Genomic DNA, 24,047 nt, shown 5'->3' on the forward strand with positions numbered 1-24,047 from the left:
GTGACATGTGGGGTGGTGGGTAGTGGTTATGGCGGGTGGTGGGTGGATCGGTGGAAGTGGTGTTGATGGGTGGGTAATGGTGGGTGGTGGCGGCATGTGGTGATGTTTGATGGTGGTAGGTTGTGATTGTGGTAGGTGAGGATGATGTTGGTGGGTGTTGGTTGGTGGTATAGATGATGGTGGCGGGTGGTGAGTGGAATGATGGTGACGGGTGGTGACGATGGGTGGTAGTGGTGGTGTAGGTGATAGGTTGTGGTGGTGGTGGGGGTGAGGGAGGCGGGTGGTGGTGGTTGGTGGGTGTGGTGGTGGTGACGACGGGTGGTGGTGGTGAGTGGTGAAGGCACGCGGTGATGGCGAGTGGTGGTGATGGGTGGTGGTTAGTGGTAGGGGTGGTGATGGTGGGTGGTGGGTGGGGTGATGGTTACGTGTGGTGATAGTGGGTAATGGAGGCGAGTGGTGGTGGTGGGTCGGTGGTTGGTGGTGAGGGTAGTGGGTGGTGGTAGTGGTTTCGGTGGGTGATGAATGGGTTGGTGGTGGCGATGGGTGGGTGGTGGTGGCGGGTGGAGGTTGGTGGTTGGTGGCTTGTGGTGGTGATGGTGGTGGGTGGTGATGAGGTGGTGGTGACAGGTGGTGGGTCGTGGGTGTTGGTAGTGGGTTGTAGGTTATGGTGATTGGTGGTTGGTAATGGTGGTGGGTGTGGGTGTGGGTTGTAGGTTTTGGTGATGGGTGGTTGGTAGTGGTGATTGGTGGTGGGTGGTGGTTGGTGGTGTTGAGTGGTGGGTGGTGGTAGGTGGTACGTAGTGCTGATGGGTGTTGGTTGGGTAGTGAGTGGTGTTGGTTAGTGAGTTTTTTAATTTTTGTGTAACTATTTTTTGATTTATATGTATTATTTTATAATTTTAATTAAAAAAAATATTTTTTGATATATATATATATATATATATATATATATATATATATATATATATATATATATATATATATATAGAGAGAGAGAGAGAGAGAGAGAGAGGAGGGTTCAATTGAGAAAAAAAAAGGTTGAGAATTGGGGAATCATTCTCAGCCACACATTTATTTTGCCGTAAAACACTTAGGCGTACCGTTGGAAATGGATAACGGATAAACATGTGTTTCCCAACCAAACATGTTTCCTTAAACTATGCTAATCATTACCTTAATATATACACAAAACATATTTTTTTCGTTTTTTTTATTTTTATAAAGCCATTATTATCGAAAAATTATTTTAAATATATCGAAATTCATAATTTTTTGTTCTCTATAAATAGACATCCATATTGATATAGTTTTAAGATAAAATAAAAAATTTATTTTTTTTAGAGTTTCTGTTCTCGTCATTCATAAGTGAATAAAAATCTATCAGATTTTTATTACAGTACATTCGTTATTTACTTATGAATACAACGTATACTTAACTTTTTTTTTATATAATTTAAATATCGTTCATATATGAATATGACACGTAATAAAGTTTTCTTAGTTAAAATATATTTTTTACATCATCTTTCATCATATATTTTATTTATATATGAATAAAACGTGTATTAGTTGTCGTCATATTTTATATATTGATATATGAATAAAACATTTATCAGATTTTTGTTACAGTTAATTTGTTATTCATATATGAATAAGTAGTATAAATGATACTTAAACTGTTAAAAAAATTAATTATATATTTTTATTCATAAGTAAATAACGAATGTACTGTAGCAAAAATCTGATGCATTTTTATTCACTTATGAATAACGATAGCTGAAAATATAAAAAAAACAAATTTTTTATTTTATGTTAAAAATATATCAATGTGGATGTCTATTAAAAAAACATGAATTTTGGTATATTTAAAATCATTTTTCGATATAAATAGTTTCTTAAAAATTAAAAAAACGAAAAAAACTATATTTTTGTATATATTAAAGTAATGATTATCATAGTTTAAGGAAACATGCTTTGTTGGAAACATATGTGTATTTCTTATCCATTTCCGCTGGTACAACGGAAACTTTTGCGGCAAAGATAAATGAGTAACTAAAAATGATTCCCTTATTCTCAACCTTTTTTAATTTCTCAATTGAACTTACCTATCTCTCTCATATAACTTTATGGTTAGTTAATATATTTAATTAAATCTAAAAATTAAGATCAAATAGTATTTTTTATAGAATATCATTAAGCATTTGTCAAATTTTAAAAAGGAAACATATATCAAAGGTTAAAGAGTAAATTACATTATTCGTTCATGTGGTTAATCCGTTTTTTAATCAACTTCAACTTTTTTCATTTATAAACCTAACAGTCCTTGAAACTTTTCTTTATCATTATTTTCATCGTAGTTAAACCTAGTTTGTGCGTTGAGTATATAATAATCATTTTACGCTATTTTAATTTTATAAATTTCAAAGTTGTTATTTATTATTAATTAGTAGGGAAAACTTAGATTAGGCTTTAATACTAAAAAAATATTATATTATTTTCGTCTATATTAAAACTATTATATTTTCTTATTTCAATTAAATTACTGTTTTATAACCGGATAAATGCAAGGAGATTGGTGGCGACACACAGCCTTGGTGGAGCGGTGACGATGAGGAAAAAATAAATTCTTGCTGAGATAGAGAAGAAAACGGCATGAGGTGCAACAGAAGCAGGTAAAGAAAAGCGATGGAGATTAACCCAGGTAAATAAGCGAAAGAAGAAGAGGTGGACAACAATCTAATCCATATTGGCTTAGGTGCTGTTTGTTTTTCTGAAGTAAAAATTCATGAAGTCTGCGGACCACCTCTGCAACCCTCTGCAGTAGAAGATGTGGAGCAAACTGCTGCAGACTGTAATAAGAAGCGTGTTTGTTTTTTTAACATCTGCATGCTGCTGCAGATATTAAAAAATTAAAATAAACTGATTTTATAAACTGAAAATAGTTTTTTAATACCGAAAATTTAATAGTGTATGACATTTCGGCAAAAATTTATGATATTTCAGCAAAAAATAATGATATTTCAACAAAAAATATTTTAGCAAAAAATAATGATAATTCATCAAGAAATTATCATTATTCAATATAAAAAAAATGAAAAAAAAAATCAACAAGAATAAAAAAAAACGAAAAAAAATGTGAAATAAGATTTCAGCAAGAAAAAAAAAGAAGAAGATGTTGAAAGAGCAATACAAGTGCTGCGCGGCGCAACACACGCACAAATGTTTTTTACTTCGAAGACTTCTAAAAAACAAACAACTGCAAGATGAAAAATGTTGCGTGTGTGCTGCTCCGCGCAACAATAAAATGTCTGAAGATGTTTTTTTTTCCAAAAAACAAACAACACCTTAGACAATCGGTGCCATTGGAATCTGGAGTCAATGGCGATGGGATCAAAGAGAATAATAGAGAGCGGTGACCATGGTAGAGTAACCCAGGTAAGATAACCCCAAGAAAAGTACCTTGATCATGTATTGTTTCTAAGGATTGTCATTTTTTAATATATATATATATATATATATATATATATATATATATATATATATATATATATATATTAGTTATAAGTTTATGTGGGATAACCATTATAGTTTCTGAAAATTAATAGTATTACAGTTTATGACAAAATGGTAACAGTTTTTTAGAATACCAGTTACAATTTATGGAAATTAACAATGTCATATAATTATTTTGGTTGCATGTAAGCTATGCAATTGGTTTTCTTGTGTTATCCGATTGCGAAATATTAATTAAATCAAAATAAAAAATATAATGATTTTAGTGGACACAAGAATAACATAATTATTTTTTAGCATTGATGGATAATACATTGGGTTTACTAAGCTTTTCCTTAATTATTATTCGAAAATTCATGAATAACAAAAGGCGCAACATTTAATTCGCACCCCCCAATGACACCGTCTTATTTATCTTCCTTATCACCTACACCCTTTCCTTTTTCACCCACACTTGCAACTTGTTCTTGAGTTTTTTAAAGGAATGAACACGAAGTAAAGGAGAGTAAAAATATGTTCTTGAGATTTTTTTAAAGATGGAAAGATAAGAAAAAGCTAAAAAGAAGGAAACGTGTTCTTAAGTTTTATTTAAGGAGGAAAGGAAATGAAAGGAAAATTTTGGAGATTTTTTCCCCTTGAAATCTATCATGGGGAATATGAATGAAAGAAAGTGAAAATAATAAAATATATTTCCTTTTGCTACCCTTAATTTTTAAACTCGAGAACAGGACGTTATTGTCGTTCCCCTTCCCACTTCTCATATGACCACTGTCGAAGAAAAACGAATACATGTTCCATTTCCTTTCTCTTCATTAGTACATACGTGGAAGACAAATGGATACATGTTTCGTTTCCTCCCCATCTCTCTATCCCTAAACGTTTATGGCTACCGAACCCTGTCACTACCCTGAACCGACGAAGAAGAGCATAACCCAATAAAATTCTCTCCAATATATGACCCATCTCAATAAGCTTGATTTTGTTTCGTAAAAATGACGATTTTGCCATTTTTTTTCCGATTTTCCGGTTTCATGATTGAACTAGTCGCATTAAAGTCCCATTATTTTACCATAATTTACGAATAAGTCCAAAATAAAATTTGTTTACAAAAAAAGAATTAATTACCCGTAAAAGTGATGATTTGATCATTTTCTCCCGGTAACACACATTTTACCAGTTTCATTGCTGACTTGAATGCCTATTCATTAAATGAGCCGATGAGAAGGATATGAAAAATTATATAATGATACGTTTTGTAACATCTCGACTCCCAGGTACAAATTTAAATTGATTTATATTCATTCTAGCAGGGCAACTCGACGAGTTGGAGGCCCCAACTCGCCGAGTAGAGATTGAGATAGCCGCGTGGTTTTTAGAATCTACTCGACGAGTTGAGGGGACCAAACTCGACGAGTAGGAGCTAAGTGTGAAAACCCTAATTTTCAGGGTTTGCACCCTATTTAAAAGACCTTAAGTCCTTTACCCCTCTTCCCTCACCACCCTAACACGCTGAGAGAAACCCTAATCGAGCTACTATCATCTGTGTGTGTGTGTGAGAGAGAGAGAGAGGCTAAAAGTGTGTGTTTTAGTGCATTCTTGGAAGGAGTTTGAGGATCAAAATGCTTGGAACGAGAAAGAGCCCTTGGATCCAGTATTCTCTCAGTGTTAGCTGCCATTTGGAGGTAAAAAGTTATTACCTTGACCACTTGTGTGTTAGATCTCTCCATTAGGGAGTTTATGGCCATTTCTATCTTCTCTTTGAGTCCCTTAGTTGTTTGAGCATGCCTTGAAGATGAGACCTCAAATCTGGACGATATTAGGTCCCTTGGGCCTAAAGATTCAAGCTTTATCAAGCTTTGGCCAACTTTCATGCATTAAAACCTTGTTGAGCTTTGGTTTGGCAACTTAGCCCTAGATGCCATGCATGAACGTAAAGCTTGCAGTTTTACGTGTTATTTTAGCATTGGGAGGCTAGATCTACAATATGGGGCCTTAGTTATGCTTAAAAACATCCGAATGAGAGAATGGACTGAAGGGACTCGACGAGTTGGTTAGGGTTTTCCCCGATAGTCTGGACGCGTTACGAACTCGGCGAGTTGAGTTGGATTTCCTGATTTTTCAGAAGAAACGAAGGAACTCGACGAGTCGCATAGATGCACTCGATGAGTTGGGTCAACATGGACTGTTGACTCGAGTGTTGACTTCCGTTGACTTTTAGGGTTAGTCAAGTTATGGATGATGGAGATCATGGAGGGGTAAAATGGTCTTTCACCCTTTCCGAGAGTTAGAAAAGAGGTTAGCTTAACATCTTTAGAGTTGTTATAAAGTGTTAATTAGAGATGATTATGATATGTAGGCAGAGTCTAGACCGATCGTTGAGTACGAGACCTACTTGCTTACGTACGAGGTGAGTATTCTCACTATACTTACCTGAGTGGTAATATTGTGTGACCGGAAGGTCTTATTTGAGTTATTGACCGGAGGGTCTTATGTGCTTATACTGAGTTATGTGATATCATGCATTTTGTCTTTGTGATTTATGTTGTATATTATTTCTGTGCCTTATGGAGTTAGGACCGGAGGGTCCAAACCGAGTTGTGAGACCGGAGGGTCTTCACTGAGATACAAGACTGGAGGGTCCGACCCGAGTTGTGAGACCAGAGGGTGTTCACTGAGACACATGGCCGGAGGGTCCTTATCGAGATATAGCCATGCGAGGCTAATTATTTGTGCGTGGTATTTTGGAGAACTCACTAAGCTTCGTGTTTACAGTGTTGTGTGAAATGTGTTTCAGGTACCTCTCAGGATCGCGGGAAGGCACCAGCATGATTGTACACACCAGCTAGAGATTATGTTTTGAGGATTTTGGGATATTATCAAACATTTCGTTGTCTTGTGTTATGAACAACTTATAAATGTTATTTTGAGAAATGTGAAACCGTGTTTTGTGAGGTTTTAAAAACGAAAAATTTATTTGAAAATTTAGAGTGTTACACGTTTACCGTAAAACTTGATATCCATCGCATCCACTCATTTAATGACTAGGCGTCTAGGTTTACAATGAAACCAATAAAATGTCTGTTATTGGAAAAAAGCGGGAAATGAGCTGATAAGATGGATACATTGGGTTATATAAAACTAGATAAATAATTTAAAATTACTTATAAACCTCAACAATGATGAAGTTGTTGCTAGGTTATGTAATTATTGTAGTCTTCGTTGGATATATTTCACATTCCAAAAAATATACAATGTAACATGATCAAGTTTTACGGTGCACGTAGAATTATGTAACACAACATATCGATTTCAACAGCTCATTTAATGAGTAGGCGTCGTAAAATGTATGTTATAGGAAGAAAATGACCAAATAACAACTTTTTCTGGTAATTTATGTTTTTTCCTAAACAAATTTTAGTTTGTGACTTATTCGTAAATTAAGGTAAAATAATGAGACTTTAATGCGTCTAGGTCGACAATGAAAATGATAAACTGAGAAAAGGGCCAACTCGTCACTTTTACCGGTAAATCGTACTTTTCGTAACACAAATATTAGTTTGGAACTTATTCGTAAATTAGGATAAAATAATAGCATTTTAATGAAAAATTCTTTTTTTGTTGTTTAATGATAAAAAAAGGAGATATACACAAAAACACATTCAATAGTATTCTTTTTACAGTAGAATCAAAGGTCATTAAAAACAACAATTTTACAGCTACTTCCCTTTGTCATACCAAAATCAAATGAAAAATATCACCGACTGAATTCAAAAAATTCTCACATTCTTTAAGATAATGAATTTTCTCGTATTCATTCGATTATAGTTAAAATTTGAGTTGTTTGAGCAGTACTAATATAGAAATATCGATAGGAATCATAAAGTTTTAGTTGAGTGTTTTTGTGTTTAGGGATTTGTTGCCGAAGGAGTTGGTTGCAAAGAGGAAGTTATCCGAAAGTAAGAATGGGAATGAGAGGTGTGGTGAAAGTTTACAGTTAGGTTTTACGTGCAGGTGAAAAAAGGGGGTGGGTGAGCCCATAAAATAATGTACAAAATATAATAACAAATATAAATTAAGGGCTGATAATTATTTTACAGGGGTTTAACAGACAAGTATTATTTGTGTTGAACTAGGGGACGAAAAGTGTGACAAAACAGGTTATAGGGTCCATTGGGGTTAAAATTGAAAAAAGAAAATGGACCCAATTAAAGAAAAAAAGATAACAAACATGAATGAAAAATGTAATTACTCAAAGAAGAAAAAACATTGTGATAACATTTTATTTTTATTATATTTTTTATTTAAATATTAATGTCAATATTATTTTTAAAAAAATATTATATATACTTAAATTCGATAAATTATATGAAGGAACTTTATGTAATATATTAAAAAATGATAATTTTCAATTTTTAGAAAAGGCGTAAATCTAAAGTCACGTCTGAAAAAATGCACAACAGTGCCCCAACTTCTAAAATTCCAATAACCAAGGACATCAGCCAAAATCGAGTCGAGCTTGATGATAGGTTGATGTATCCATTGAACTTCAACTGATACAACTCGAAACTTCCGAAGTATCTCAGCTACTGATGATGAACATGGCTCACAAATCGATTGGTTCTGAGCAGACTCATGGCGCTGCAGTTTGGTTTATCATAGAAAGAATAAGAGAAGTCGTCTTAGGAAATGACTTAACTTAAAAGACAAATGACGCCCCAACTTGACTCGAGATCAAGACTCCTTACAGCTCGCACCAATAGCAGAGCGGTCGGAGATTGATTGAAAAGGCGCAGCCCTGCCGCCCATTCACCCTTTTCCCAACCAAGCATAGGTAGAAGCCCAATTTCCCCTACACAACGACAGTTCCAAGCAAGATGAATAGTTTATAGTCGACTCAATATCGACAAAATCCCCCCATTTAATATCTTTAGTACCGATTCTCTTGTAGTGCACTCTCGACTGTCCGGTTCTTAGTAGTAGGTCAATCTATGTCTGTCCTTTCAACTTCGATTGTCCTGTAACCAATGAATTTTCTTTTAAGAATATGTTTGTATTTGATTCGAAAAAGGTTTATATTAGTTAATATTTTTTTTCTTTTTCTTTTAAGAATACGTTCGTATTTGATTCGAAAAAGATTTATATTAGTTAATAATTTTTTTCTTAAAAAAATATTTGAATAAATTTGTAGTTATTTTCTAGTCAATTTTGATAGAAAAGCCATAAACATTTTTCAAAAGTTAGAAATGTGACATTTAAAAAACTTTTTTTTTTGAAAGTAGTAAAAGGCGGTTTACAAAATCGTATTTCTATTTTCAAAAGTTAGAAGTGTGGCATTTTAAAAACTTTTCTAAAAAGCATTTTTTTAACACAAAAGAGGGCAAATTTCATAATATATATACTACATGCAAATTATACTAATAAATACTTGTTTATAATTGTATAAAATAGCCATTTTTTGCCACAAAAGATTGCGAATTTCATAAACAATTTTTATATTTTTTTTCCCATGAATCTTCTTCTTTCATATCCACTTTTTATATTATCTACCACACATCATGTTATCTAATTTGTTATTCATGATTATAAATCAAAGGTTAACTAAATATGATAATATTATCAATTTTTGATTTGATCTGTGGATAATTATAATTGATTATACACAATTTAATAGCGGTGAAATTGGTACGGTATCAACTTATTTTTACCTATATCGTGTACCATACCAACTATAATTGATATACAAAATTTGCTACCGGTATCATACAAAGTATACTCGTACCAATATATTTGGCTATCAACAAGTTTGGTTGGTATAAATCGGTAATGATATATATCAATTTCTTTTAATTTTCTATTGTAAGATTTAAAAATAAGCAAATACAGTGGGTTTGATGCAAAGTTGTCAAAATCGGGATCCTACCGATGATCGTTTTTGGGTTTGCAAGATCGGGATCGGGATCCTAAGATCCCACAAAATAAATATAATTTTAATTTATAATTTTTAATCATGAAAAATATTTCAAACATTCAATTTTTTGTTCAAAAGTTATAAAAACTTCAAAATATTACTCATAAGTCACGATACAAAATGATAAATGGTAAATTGGTAAAGGGTAAAAGACATAAAGTGGTAAAAAAAATCATTTGCAAAAAAAATAAAAATAAAAAATAAATAAATAAAAAATTCAAGGGAAGGTAGGATCGGATCGGATCTCGATCCTACGATCCTACCTACGATCTTACGATCCTACCTACGATCCTACACCAAATACGATCCTTTTAAGATCCGGATCATTTTCCATACCTAGGATCGTACGATCCTACGATCAGGATCGCGATTTTGACAACCATGGTTTGATGTTTATTAAATAAATTAGTTACATAGTTCTTTTAATTTACAAAAGAATTCTATTGAAGTAATACTAAAATAACGTTTTAATTTTGTGTTTTAACGTGATAACAAACTGTTGACTAGTGCGATTAAATGACTTATATAATATTCTTAAAACTGTAAACACTAAACACAACTAACAATTGAAATATACGATTTCGTTTATATATATATATATATATATATATATATATATATATATATATAATAATAATAATAATAATAATAATAATAATAATAAATGAATTGGTTGATACCGTATTATCATGATATTCAAACTTTTGTACCATTACCGTACAAAGATTGCTCAATTGGTACGGTACTGCTAACCAAACATGTTGGCTATCAAATATATTGGCTACCAACTTTATTGATTCAGTTGGTAACATTTGGTTGGTTTTTCGTGACATAATTTGAAAGCCCTACAATTTAGTGGTAGTTGACACATAAAAAATAAAGATGTAATTATAACAAGTTTATTTATATTTCAATTTATTTGGCAAGCCTATGTTAAAAACAATATTTTTCTTGCAGGCTACAAACGTTTGGTCCATATCTTTCCTTATAGATGTAGTCCGCAGACTTCATATCTTTTACCTTTTAAAAAGCAAACAACAACTAAATTATTATTATTTTCCCCTAAAACTATTAAGTTATTTTGTTACGATTTTTAATTTTCTGTTTGGTTTCATCTTTTTACTCACCAACGTCGACTAACCGGCGCAAGTGTTAGTTTGGTAGTTGTTCGTGTTTGCCATAACCTTTTAAAAACTTTTAATTTTTAGTTTTTAATAGAAATTTCGAAAAGAAAAGCTTCTTGTGAAAACAACTTTTAACTTTTATTTTCATAAAAAAACTACGAATCCAAAAGTTATTTTATGAGCTTTTTAACTTTTAATTTTTAACCAATTTTACAAATTTAAAGCTAATACATATGTTTGTCAAACGTTTATATATAAATAAAAAACATTTATACGTAAATAAAAGCTAGGACAATTTTTAGTAGTTTCTAGTAGTTTTACCGATCACACCTTATGTATTACCATAATATTTCTTGATGTTTTATGAGTGTCTACTCTCTTGCATCACACTTAATATTTTTCATTTATTTCCAACAAAACATATTTATATATAATTAATTAATTATATAAGAAATAATCCCTTCATCAAGGATCCAATCTTATTAATCAGAAAGACCATAAATTCGTGTATGTTGGTGTTCTTTTTTTCTTTTACTTTAATGTTCTGTTTTGATTAAAAAGAAAGGTCCGTACAATTTTTTTTTTAGCCATACATAATACAACTATTTAATGCATAATCTGTTATGTATGTTGTGTACATATTACTAAAAAAGAAAAAAAAAACGAACTTTCGACCATCATTACACACAGTCCATAGACAACTTTGCATATAAAACTTAATAATTCTGAATGTCAGAGTATATATGTTTTCAAACAACTTTACACTATCAACAATATTTATACAACATCCAGATTGTGTTTTTACATGTAAATCTCATTGGGTCTCACTTCTCAGAAGAGAAACACAAATTCTATATATGTCAAATAGGTATGATATCCCCCTTACATATGTCGAAGAGCATCTATGTTCTATCTTCAGTTTCAAAGCGTATTCTTCCATTCGACCTTTGTCGTATCGTATGGCGTATATGGTAGAAAGCTTTTAAGGTACCTCCTGAATTTCATGGAAGTCATCTGTTTGAAACACAAAAGAAAGTCATACCAACAAACAAAGTCCCATGGAGATGCACGAGGAGATAGCTTTTTCGGAGCAAATAAAAGAAAGAGTTCTTGTAGACATTTCGTCGAGCAGAAGAAGGGCTCTTTTTAAAAAGATCGCATTTTCTCTTTTCAGATGAATCAAGAATCCCACAGACACAGTTGATAACTTCAAACCGGACCCACCATCGAAATCTATGAACGTTCACATTAAATATCTTGAATCTTATATATGGTTGCAGGTCGTCATCACCAGAGACATGTAATAAATATGGGATCAAATCAAAAGCACCCAAATAGCCATTTGACCAAACGAATTCCGTGGCAACACCAAAGATTTTTTTATTGTATTCCGCCGCCGTCTCGGGTTTTCCGTCGGATGCCGTTCCGGGAACGGAAACGAACAGGCGAATACAAACAAAACGATAAGCAAAGCAAACGGCTGAGTATTATCTGGGCGGGCCCCACCGATTAACAAGCCGGCGCGTGTGTCGACACGTCACCACCATTCTCAATGGAAGCAAGCCATGTGTGTTTCTCCCGTATCTACTACACACCAAACCTCTTTCTCTATCGCTTTGAAATTTGAATATTTTATGAAAACAAAGACTTATTAATTAGAAAAACCTTTAAATTTTGAAGTGTTGAACTTCCAATTCTGCCCTTCAAGTATTGGTTTAGTGCATGTTCAGTCCTTGAACACCCAACTTTTTCAGTTTTCTATATGTAAACTTCTTGTGCCCAACATGTGTTTGGTAGTACTTATTTTTCTAACTTTACTTGTAATCTTTGTAGTTAATATGAATTATGCGTTTATTTTTAATAACTTTACTTGTAATCTTTGTAGTTAATACGAATTATGCGTTTATTTTTAATAAATATTAAAATGAAGTATATTGGACTACTCTCATCATTTGAAAAAAGAAATACCAAACGATATTCTTGTGTTAGATGATCTATTTTAACTTTACTTGTAATCTTTGTAGTTAATATGAATTATGCGTTTATTTTTAATAAATATTAAAATGAAGTATATTGGACTACTCTCATCATTTGAAAAAAGAAATACCAAACGATATTCTTGTGTTAGATGATCTATTTCTTTTCTTTTAACTACATGTTGTTTATGCTTAATTTTTCAACGAAACACGAATATTGAGATCAATAATTTCATATCAGAATAGATCAATTAAGAAAATATATTATATTATGTTATTATTCATGACCACTTTGATTTAAATTTGATGTGTCCCACATAAGAGTCACACCTACCAACCTCATTTGATGAACATTTTTACTTGACAGAAGTATCAATGACCGTAACGAGACTAGTGCTATAGTATCAAGATTCAAGAGAATACAATTAATTTCTTTGATTATGGGTGGATTTCGAATTTTTATTCTAGATGCATAATAACCTTATTTATTTATTTATTTATTTATAATGGTAGTTTAAGGGTTAGACTTTATGTGGACGGCATCGTGCTATTACCAATCAATACTCAGTAGCATAATAAACTCTTTGTGTAAGCATCTAATCAAAATTTTCATAAGACACGCTAGAGGCATAATTATTGTGTCCAAAGTAACTTATCTATGCATAAGTTATGAGTAATAGTAGGCCATACGAAAAGATGATACTTTTGTATACAAATATTTAATGAAAACAATATTTTTTTTGACAAAATTCACTATAAATTTCTTGCTTTATGTTTTCGTCATTAAAAATGAAGTAATATTCAGTATATAATATTATAAGAATTTAGTGATAAAGAACCAGTTAAAGCCCCTAAAACTGTCGAGCATTCACTATTTCATTTTCACTCTAACTTACGGGACATCCCAAAAATTGCTTTGTCGTAGCAGCAGTATAAGTACCATAAACAATTAGACTTCACAACTCAATACATAAAGTGTGGGTTGACATGTTTAATTAAACGAATCGCTACTTTCAATCAAACCAAACATGTTAGATTTAGATAAATGAGTTGACGTCAAATTGGCCAAAATTTTCATCCCAATTTAAAAGCTAACTGTGTTTGGCCCATGTCAATCCATTTAAACTTCAACATTTACATTAGATAAAAACAATTTATGCTTAGTTAATTTGGACTATTTCTCAATTTATGTGTGTCATCTTAGTGCATAGGCCGTGCTAATCTTTTTTATATCGTTCCAATTTTATCGGATGTCCCTGAAGAGACTTTATACTTGGTTAATTAAATTAAATACTAAAGTAGTGATCTAAGTTCAAAGGGAACATAACTTAATTTGTGTTAAATAGTAAAATATTGACCTAACTCTATTTTATTTTGAACGGTAAGTCACATTAAAATTGAACCTGTAAGATTTGAACTTAACTAAATTTTATTTTAAAATATCTTCAATTGATGCAGCCTCAAATGCTATGTTTCATTTCTCGATTCTAGTATTAGAATAAAAGAGTATAGCTACAGTTTCAATACTACAGTCAACTGGGACCAATAATACCAATTGATCACCACCGGTCATTTTACATGAAAAATCCAAATTCATAACTTCAAACAAATTTAATTTTCAATCGGTTTAAAAAAAAAGAAATTCAAAAAGACTCGTTACCATAATAGGAGAAAAGTTATAATAGTTAATGGGTTACAAATTACTCATCCAATAATTGAAGGACGATCTATGAACTTTTCCCTCATCGAAAATGAAATTGAAAAATGAAATCTTAACCCGCCAACACCGAGCAGGCCAACAGACAACAACATCCTTCGTTTGTCTCACCCATCCAAGTCTCTACTATAGAGAGAGAAAGACAGAAATCATCACAGAATTTGGAATTGGGGATTAAATTAAATCTGAAGAATCACATAAAAATGGGTTCATCGTCTCCATCTGCAACACCATATATGAGTGGAGAAATCAGAAGTGGAAAAAGATCACAGATTAGTCCAACTAGTTATGATTACTCCTTCAAGATTCTGGTGATCGGAGATTCAGGCGTTGGTAAAAGCAGTCTTCTTCTCAGTTTCATCTCCACCTCTCAAGATCCTCTTCAAGATGTTTCTCCTACTATTGGTAACTCGATTTCCATGTATCTTCATGGTTTTTTTTTGGAATTCTTTTTGGTTGATTTATGGTTTTTTTCTTTATGGATTTTTGTCCACTACCCAATACATATAATATGAAAGTAAATACTATGATCTTGCTTCAAATTTACGGTGTTCTATAATTTGGTTTTTATTCATTAGTTCTGTTTTTTTGTATTCATTAATATATTTGATTGATTAGCGATTACCCCATAGATCCCCACCCTTTCTTGGAATTACAAGGTTTCTTGGATTTTTATCCATTATCAGTACATATTTTGTTTTTTGTTTTCTTGGAAATATTTGTTCAAGATTGTATTGTTGCGAAGTAAAGATGTTTTATAAATGGATCTTTATTTATCACGCAGTCCTACATTCTGTTTTCTTCTCATGATGTAAAGATTTTCTGGTTTCTTAATCATTATTATACGTATAAATCCAGACCTTTTTCTGATTCATATGGTTTCTTTGATTTTATACACTACCCAGTGCATATATTATTTTTATTTGGAAATTTATCTACGATCTTGTATTTTTAGAGAGTCGGTTGTTAATCTTGTTTCAATTTTTCTAGCAAGTATTTGGTCCCCCCCCCCCCCTTTTTTTTTTCCTGTTATATAAATTTTGATGATTTCTTGGTTCATTTTTGGTTTTAATGGATTTTATATTTTTATTCACTCTACCATGTATTTTTATTGGATTTTCTTTCACTATCCACTGTTTTTTTTTTTTTTTTTATCATGTTTTGCTTGATTTCTTGTTCACTACCAGGTGTGTGTTGATTAGATCATGGGCCTTTTTTTGGAATTTCACTAAAAAACCAAACTCAGTACTTGTACGATCTTATCTTGTATTCAATTATTTAAGAATCTTGTACTAATGAATTCATCCCCCATGTTCTTGAATTATTTAGTAGACAAACTGAAGTTTGATTTTTAAAAGAAAACATGTAAATCATTTGTGTTCTTTTAGTCTTACCTACCCATGTGAATTGATTCAGTTAAGGTTCCATCTTTTTGTTTTTTCAAATAAAATACGAGTTTTGCATGTGAAAAGATGATACCACACATGTTTAGATAAACATAAATGTCGCATGCTTTATTTGTTCTTGATATTATTCGTTTGTTCAATAATTTTGCACCTTGTCTGATTTTTGATATGCACATAAGGTGTTCGATACTATGCCAACTTTGTAAATCCTTATATTTACCAATAACCAAGTTCACTATGTCTGATTTTTTGCATCAAAGTTCATGAAGATATTGCTTTGTTTTAGGCTCTATATGTTGTAATTTCTTGTCACAACTCCTCTTTATTATTTTATATGAATCATTTCATTTCGGTTTCTGCCTTCTATTAGGTGTAGATTTCAAGATGAAGATGCTCACAATTGAAGGAAAACGACTCAAACTGACTATATGGGATACAGGTAACTATATTTAAATAAGTTCATATGAATCTTTTTAGACTTGAAAAATCCACATCACAAAAAAAGTTTTAAACTTAAATTTCTATGTGCTAATTATTTCTTGAAATGATTTTTCTGCTCCAGCTGGACAGGAGAGGTTTGGTACACTAACAAGTTCATACTACAGAGGCGCACATGGAATCATTCTTGGTAAATTATCAAACTTTATGCAATTCACAACAATCTTACATGATTTTAAGCTGATGAATGACTGATTTATTCTTGTATATATGTATCTTTCTTGTTATCAGTTTATGATGTTACTCGCAGAGAAACATTTACAAACTTATCAGAAATATGGGCTCGAGAAGTTGAACTTTACTCCACAAACCCTGATTGTGTCAAGATCCTAGTTGGAAACAAGGTCGATAGGGTAAGTCAAATAGTCATTACACTTTTTTTTTTTTTTTTTTTTTTTAATATCTCTATTTTATAGAAGATCGATTAATGTAACTCATGAAGATGATGGAACATTTCAGGATGTTGAAAGGGCTGTAACAGTTGAAGAAGGAATGGCACTTGCAAAGAAGCATGATTGTTTGTTTTATGAATGTAGTGCTAGAACAAGAGCCAATGTGCAACAATGCTTTAAAGATCTCTCCTTAAAGGTGCACTTCATTTATATTTTCTTGATTATCAGAAACTATTACAAATTTATCACCAACATTGTTTCTGATTAAGAAGTAATTCAATTTTGCAGATACTTGATAAACCTGGTTTGCTGGAGCAGGGATCAGTGTTAGTGAAGAGACAAATCTTGAAGGAGAAACAACTTTCTATGAAAAAAAGAAGCGACAATTGCTGCTCTTAATGGAATCATGTTGTTTGCTGTTTCTTTTTAGTGACGATCGAATGGTAAAATCTGCTCTCCATGGTCAAAGCAAGTAAGATGGTGATTTGTTCCTGTAAACACCTGGCGCGCGACCATATGTGACAAGAACTGGGAGTTGCTGTATAATGTTTAGTAGGTTAAAATATATATAGGTATATTTTGTTCTTTATTTGTTGAAGTCTTTTGGCCTGATATGGTCTTTGTAGAGTTGACCTCAAAGTTTTTGGATGGATTGAGAGTCCGAATGGAAACCCTGTTATGGGTGATAGTAAATAGTCGTTTTGTAATACAGCTTTTCAAGTATTATCAGATTTTCTTGCTCACAAGTGTAAAAGTTATCGATCTTATTTTTGTAACGAATACATAAGCTATACAATCCTTATATAGATATATAACAAGGATAAAATCAAATCTAAATGATCCTAATAGGCGATTGAGATTCACGAGGCATGTATAAATAACCACATGCTGAACAACATGTGTAATATGATGCCTCAGAATGTTAATATAGCGTAGCATAGTTGCATAAGATTGGAAACGAGGGTCGCCATTATTCACACTAAATTTGTGGCTCTTAAGAACTAGAGTGGTTTAGGTATTATAGTTTGTCATGTTTGCACATGACAATAAGCATTATATACTAAACTCTAATGAGTACTAATCCTAGACCTACTTCCCTTAAACTTACGTTGTGATACTAATTATCACAATTCATATGAGAGACTAAGTGTTAGTTACATAGTCCAGATATTCCAACCAAGTGTCTTCTAGTGACTCCAAGCTCATCATACTCCAAAAGTTCTACTTGAACTCTTACTGGTTAGAATACATGTAAAAATAATATATTATATTCGAATAGTCTTGTGGGTCACATAAGGTTGACATTATAGGAAAATTTCACAAATGCATATATAAACCATAAGACCACAAAACCAAATAATGAAAGGTATGTCATGCATTTAAAATCAACCTAAATCCTCTACTCTCATATCTCATTTCCCAATATCTCCTGTATTGTCATTGATCTCTCTAGCGAAATATGTTTCCCATCTTTTGGGGAGGTTTAAATCTCTCCAAGGAATGACAATGCAACTCAAAAGTTCCCATATCTCATTGATTTCCCATGCCACCTCTAAGGATCGTGTTTAACTCACTAAGGGTTTGCTTGACCTATTCTAAACGGTTAGATATGTTGGTGATTTTAGTGTCACCATGTCATTTTAAGTAACTAGAACTAACATGTGAGCTAAAGGGCTTCATAATTTGTACTCTAATATATGTACGGGGGTTGTGCGGAGTGCACACATGTATAAGATCAAATTAGAAGCCGGTTCGACGACTAGTCGGGGGTTCGGGGGCAGCGCCCCTGGGTCCGGGGTTTCCAAAGGGGCAGCGCCCCTAGCGGGGTCCAAGGGGCAGGGCAACTAATGACGGCCCAACCCTAATAAAACCTCACCGAATTTTACATATGGGGACATAGTGGAAAATTCAATTTCTTGAAGGTGATTATGGTAAAACTAACAAAACTCGTTAGTTTTGATAACCCTAAATCCTTATTAAATCCAGATTATCCTGACTTGCTTCCAAAGCAACTAATGACGGCCCAACCCTAATAAAACCCTAATCTCGTTTAATATATAAACGACTCTTCCTTCTCAGAAGAGGGTTACAAATTTTAGCTCTCGTTTTCATCAAGCTCTCACAGAATCTCTCTAGCAAATTGGCTTACGATTTCTGTGCCTAGAATCGTAAGTGTCCACTTGGATTATCCTAGGCTGAATTTCTTGTAACCCAGACATAGGGTAGAAATATCAGTTCAGAAAGTGTTCTCACGATCCAAGTTGGTATCCAGATCTCCACCACAAACCCTATATTTTCTAACAAGATATCCAAGCTAAGTGTATATAAGTATACATACCACACCAATCCCCTAGTCCCACAAGAAATGAATCTAGGATAACTGATAAATTTTATATATAACACAAGAAATTGATAAATGAAGGAACATGTTGTAAGAACCAGTGGCGGAGCCAACAATTTTAGTATGGGGTACAAACATAATCGAAATTCAAAATAACATTTGAACAATCAAAATCTGGGTAAAACTCTTTTAATAAGACTCTTATCCTTGAAAATAAGTATATTTAAACACTTGTAAACACAAAATGCACATATATTTATCATTAAAATACATATTGATTGAAACTACAATGCCATAATAGGATATGTCCTGAAAGTACCATGTACTCACCTTGTCTGAGTAAATTGATATTCCAATAACTTCTCTAAGTGAGTTGATGCTCCACAAGCACCTATATGTAGATAATTAAGCATATTATTACCATTAATCATATTAATTTCTCTAATTTATCTAAATAGAACTTAATTACCCACTTGAACAATTAACTACTCTTATACATGTTGTAAGAATCCACTCATAGCAACCAATTTATCATTGAAGCTTAGAATTGAAAGTCAACAATTATATTTAACTATGATAAGTACACGAACCACGCAAATTTGCACATCATAAATACACGACCATGTATCTATACAACTCTAAAAAAAAAATCAGGAAAAACTCATTTTAAGTCAATTTTCTCAACTTTATCATGTTTATACCTTACTTATAATACCCCCACGATGAGAGTCTAGTGGTTAAGAAGTGGAATTCCACATAGGAGGTCCGAGATTAAAATCCTAGCATACGAAATATATTGTTAGTGTTCCATGATTGACCTCCCATATGGGTCTTGGGATGGGTTGATGTGACATCTCAATTTTTACGATCATTTTAAAAATATTTAGTTATGCTTATTTATAAATGCGGAATTTGTCCCATAAAAGTATTTCCGAAGAAATGTTATTATTAAAAACTTTGGGATGTCATAACTGATACAAGAAACATAAATATAAACAAGCCTTACAATATCTTAGACTAACAGTCTACATCTTCTTGAATCTCTCATCATTCATGTACCTTTGTACCGCTACCTGTGATGCAAAGAAACTGAGTGAGTCAGGTTGGGAAACTTGGTGAGTACTGTTGGGTTTTTATTAAAAAAATTAGTTTAAAAAACATAAGATTTAGCAACGGAAGACTTTATATTTTGAATAACATAAAACATGTTTATACTCACCAAGGATCTTGCAAAGTTTGGAAAGAAAACAAGACCAACCAAAGAAAGGGATGAAGAAAGACAACCTTTGTAGTTTTTTGGGTCCTCTTGGGAGGTTTGGAAGTAGATGAAGAATGATGAACTTAAGAGACACCAACAATGACTCAACTTAATATAGAATGCTGGTTCTTTTGTATAAAACTCTTAAGACTCTTAAACTTTATGTTATTATCAAAATAATAACATAAAGAGAGCATTAAGAAGCAAATAATCTTCATGTGTTCTTAACAAAACTAGAGAGAGTGAGATGAAGAGAAAAAATTTCAAATTTTTTGCATGGGTTAAGACAAGATAATGAAAGCCTCACTTTATATAGAAAATCTTTGGTCCATAAGTTCTTAACACTTTAAGAACCCATGCCCCTAAAGCCTATGTGTTCCCCATGCTTCAAGCCATGCCTTTCTTTTGAATAAATTAATCAAAACACTGATAATGCCCATGCTTGTCTTTTTAGAGGAGTGTTCTTTTCATTAAACAAATGAAAGCCCACACTCTCTTTTGTCTAGCCAAATTTTGATTATTATAAAGGAATAAGAAGACAAAATCCTTTTATATTTTACAAACCAAGTTTAAAAAATATAAACTTTAACTTTTTGGTAAAAGACAAAAGAATTTATCTAGTCCAAATGTTGTGCATGACTTATTAATTCATACCATATGAATTATATATAATGTTACTTGCTAATGAGAATTATTATATCTGTTGGGAAAAATCACAATAACGATTTGATGATGCGGAATATAAGAACGAACAAAATCATGAAGATGTATTTGGTGAACAAAATATTTTATTCAATAAGATGAGGAAATTACACTATAAGAAAAGATTGAAAACTATCTATTCTACCTAAGAAACCTCATCACGTTTAACGACTACATCTTGCCTCTCATAACCCTAGAATGAATATTATATGATTATTTATAGGGTACAAACAAGTCTGGGCCAATTAACCTACATGTCATCAAGGGGGGGCATTATCATTATCCATGGAATACTTTGATACTTACATTCTCCCCCTCAAAGTATGGAATGGATGACAAGGCTTCAACTTCCAAAACAAGCCTCTAGCAAATAAGAACAATTCTTGTGACGAGAAATATCAAAGCAATCCACGAATCTTGATTCTTCAATAGTCTTCAAACCGAGTTCTAGGATATAGAAATACAAAACCAAGCACCAAAGTAAAAATATCACCTTGAAGCTCCCAATGGCTTAGAAGTAATATTTTTCAACTTCATCTTCTAATATAATCCCAAAGATTGTCAAGAAAGCCAAACCCGCCATAAAAACCCATTTCGAAATTAAGAAACCAAATCACTTCTTATCTTGAAGAACTCCCCCTCCAAGTCACAATGATCTTCGAATATGCTAATGATATAAGCCACCAAAAAAATATCATGTAACAAATCAAATTCAAGATTCGTAACGTCACTTGATTGAGAAATCGCTAAAAGTCAGAGTCAATCAAAGCACCACGGTCATTGGTAGAACCTTTGGGATCCCTGTCCTAAAGTTCATCAATATATAAAAATGATATACCCACTTTCATATCGCTACCACAAGCTTCATCAAAAATCCTCCAATTTGAAAAGTCACAATCCAATTTCGAATGGCCATGTCAAATTCTCCCCTTTTTTATAATAAAAAAATGATTATAAAACATTCAAATGGTCATGAGAATGATCTTGAATTGGATAAATAATTGCTATGCTCCCCCTCGACAAAATGGAATAAACATTGAAGTTTAAAATCCGAAATAGTCGATAAAAAATGTGACATTTTGCAAAAACGACCTTCCGAACCGCCAAGACTTGTTGGAATCTCATATTTACTGTTTACGAAAAAAAATATGTGCACTAAAAATTCAATTATGTTCATCAGCCCTTAAATTTGTAAACATTTCGGAATATTGGGCTGAAACTGCCATTTCGCTGAAAGTCAGGGGACTAGATATGTGAACATTAGCTTCCTTCCCCATTTGATCGGATAAAATAAGAACGTCAACAACAACTTGCAAATCGGAATAGCAACAATGACTTGCAACATGAATTCCGATTCCGACATATAAATTACGAAATCCAAATTATTTCCGATTACCTCCTTCTATTCCGATCACGGGTGCTTTTCCGATCGATGATCTGAGTTCCGATTCATGCCATTCATCATCATAAATCTGAAATCAAATTCCGAGAACGGAGATTGGTTTCGATTCCGAGATCGGAATCACTGATGGAAACAAAATTAATGTGAGAAAGTGATGCAATAAGTTCCGATTCAGAATTTGAAGATCCGATAATCTGAACAAATTTTCATTCTAATCTTCTTCATTCCGATTGCCAAATCCTTCATGAAAATGATTCTGATTTTGACCTCTTATTTCCTCAGTTCCGATGAATGTCCCATCTAGTTCGGTTAAAAAAAAACTGTTCCGATCAACACCGAATCATGACTGTGAACTTGACAACTTGCTGTATCTTCGGAAAAAGGTAGAAGCACAGGAGGCAGAAGCTAGAGTTGCGAAAGTTACGCTTGAAACCCGAATGTCACTTTTTCCTCATTGGTCCTTAGAAAGAATTCAGAATGAAGCTATCGATGATCCGAGCATTCACTGGTTGGAGCCTTCGATATCTTTCGAACTAGATAATACTACTGACTCTCAGCTCGACTTTCCACTCACTCCGAGAGCCTTCATATTCTGATGCTTCGAGCATTGTTGGGTCAAAATTTGGTTTATACTTTGCTTTTCTAAGAAAATATATTTTTCTATAATATAATATGTAATTTTGTGGTTGTGTACGGCTGCACATGTGTGTGCGGCCGCACACCCTGTGTACGGCCGCACACGTGTGTGCAGCTATACACTCGTGTGCTGCTGGTGGCCCATGTCTCATATATATAGGGTGAGGAGTGTAAGGCTAGGAGTAATTTGGAGAGGAACATGTTCTAGAGAGAGAAAGTTAGAGAGAAGAAGAGTGTGTGTGAGAGAATCTATTGTAAGGAGCATCATTCATATTAAATACATCATTAGATTCATCTTAATTCTTCTTCTCCTTCTCTTCTATTTGATCTGACATCATCCAATTGATTGGGATTCCGCACCATCAATTGGATCTGATTGATACACAAACAATTAGGGGACTTACAATTGGTATCAGAGCTTGGTTGTATCAGTCAATTTTGTCAGATCTGGAGCTTATTTGATCTTATTTTGAAAGGATTTTTGCGTTTTTGGATAGATCGGGGCAAAATAAAGGGGGTTTCTTCTTTGAATTTTTCATAAGAACGAGTTTTTAATCAAGTTTTTGAGCAAAAAGGGTGAAAAACGTCATTTTATTTTCGCAACTGTTGAAGGTGTGCTGCCAACTGTTGAAGGTTTGCTGCTGAATTCTTGAAGGTTTGCGGTTAAGATTTTGAAGGAGTGCGGTTGGATTTTGAAGGTGTGCTGCCCGGTTGAAGGTGTGCGGCCCATTAAAGTGTGTGCGGTTGAAGTGTTGTGTGCTGTTATAGTGTGCGGCTCAGCAGCCTCGGTGTGCGGCGTCGGAGTGTTCGGCTCCGACGTGTGCGGTCCAGCATCTTCGCTTCGGTCTCGCATCTGCATCCTCGCTTCGCAGCTCTAGTCCTCGCAGCAGCCCTTTCATAAAAAATAGGAAAGGCGTATGAAGGTGCCGGGGATCGAACCCTGGACCTCCAGCTCACAAACACAGCGCCCTTCCAACTGCTCTAGCAACCCTGATGTTCATTTCCTCCCGTTTTTAATTCTTAAAGACTCCTTCTCGGTTATTATTTTCGAAAATTGGCACTTTTAACCCTAAAAAATCAATTTTTTATTTTTAAATTCCATTTTCATCCCAAA

General features: G+C 33.2%; 1 protein-coding gene and 1 non-coding gene across 2 annotated transcripts; one reads left to right on the forward strand and one right to left on the reverse strand.

The window, feature by feature from the left end:
* Nucleotides 1–13,744: 13,744 nt before the first annotated feature.
* On the reverse strand, nt 13,745–13,847 carry LOC145135190 (U6 spliceosomal RNA). Its single transcript, XR_013719655.1, has one exon. It is a non-coding gene; the product is annotated as a U6 spliceosomal RNA (small nuclear RNA).
* A 502-nt stretch (nt 13,848–14,349) lies between these two features.
* Nucleotides 14,350–17,340, forward strand: LOC145132474 (ras-related protein RABC2a-like). Its single transcript, XM_079067269.1, has 6 exons — nt 14,350–14,703; nt 16,075–16,143; nt 16,267–16,332; nt 16,434–16,555; nt 16,662–16,790; nt 16,883–17,340. The coding sequence occupies exons 1-6, from the start codon at nt 14,502–14,504 to the stop codon at nt 16,991–16,993; spliced, it is 699 nt and encodes a 232-aa protein (XP_078923395.1). The 5' UTR covers nt 14,350–14,501; the 3' UTR covers nt 16,994–17,340.
* Nucleotides 17,341–24,047: the final 6,707 nt, after the last annotated feature.

Source organism: Lactuca virosa, chromosome 8, assembly GCF_052849685.1.
Source record: "Lactuca virosa cultivar CGN04683 chromosome 8, Lactuca_virosa_CGN04683_v6, whole genome shotgun sequence".
Lineage (NCBI taxonomy): Eukaryota > Viridiplantae > Streptophyta > Magnoliopsida > Asterales > Asteraceae > Lactuca > Lactuca virosa.

Coding starts and splice junctions, on each gene's coding strand:
- LOC145132474 (XM_079067269.1), top strand. CDS start 14,502: ATGGGTTCATCGTCTCCATCTGCAACACCATATATGAGTGGAGAAATC. Junction 16,556..16,661: donor TTGGAAACAAGGTCGATAGG/GTAAGTCAAATA, acceptor GGAACATTTCAG/GATGTTGAAAGGGCTGTAAC. Junction 16,791..16,882: donor TTAAAGATCTCTCCTTAAAG/GTGCACTTCATT, acceptor TCAATTTTGCAG/ATACTTGATAAACCTGGTTT.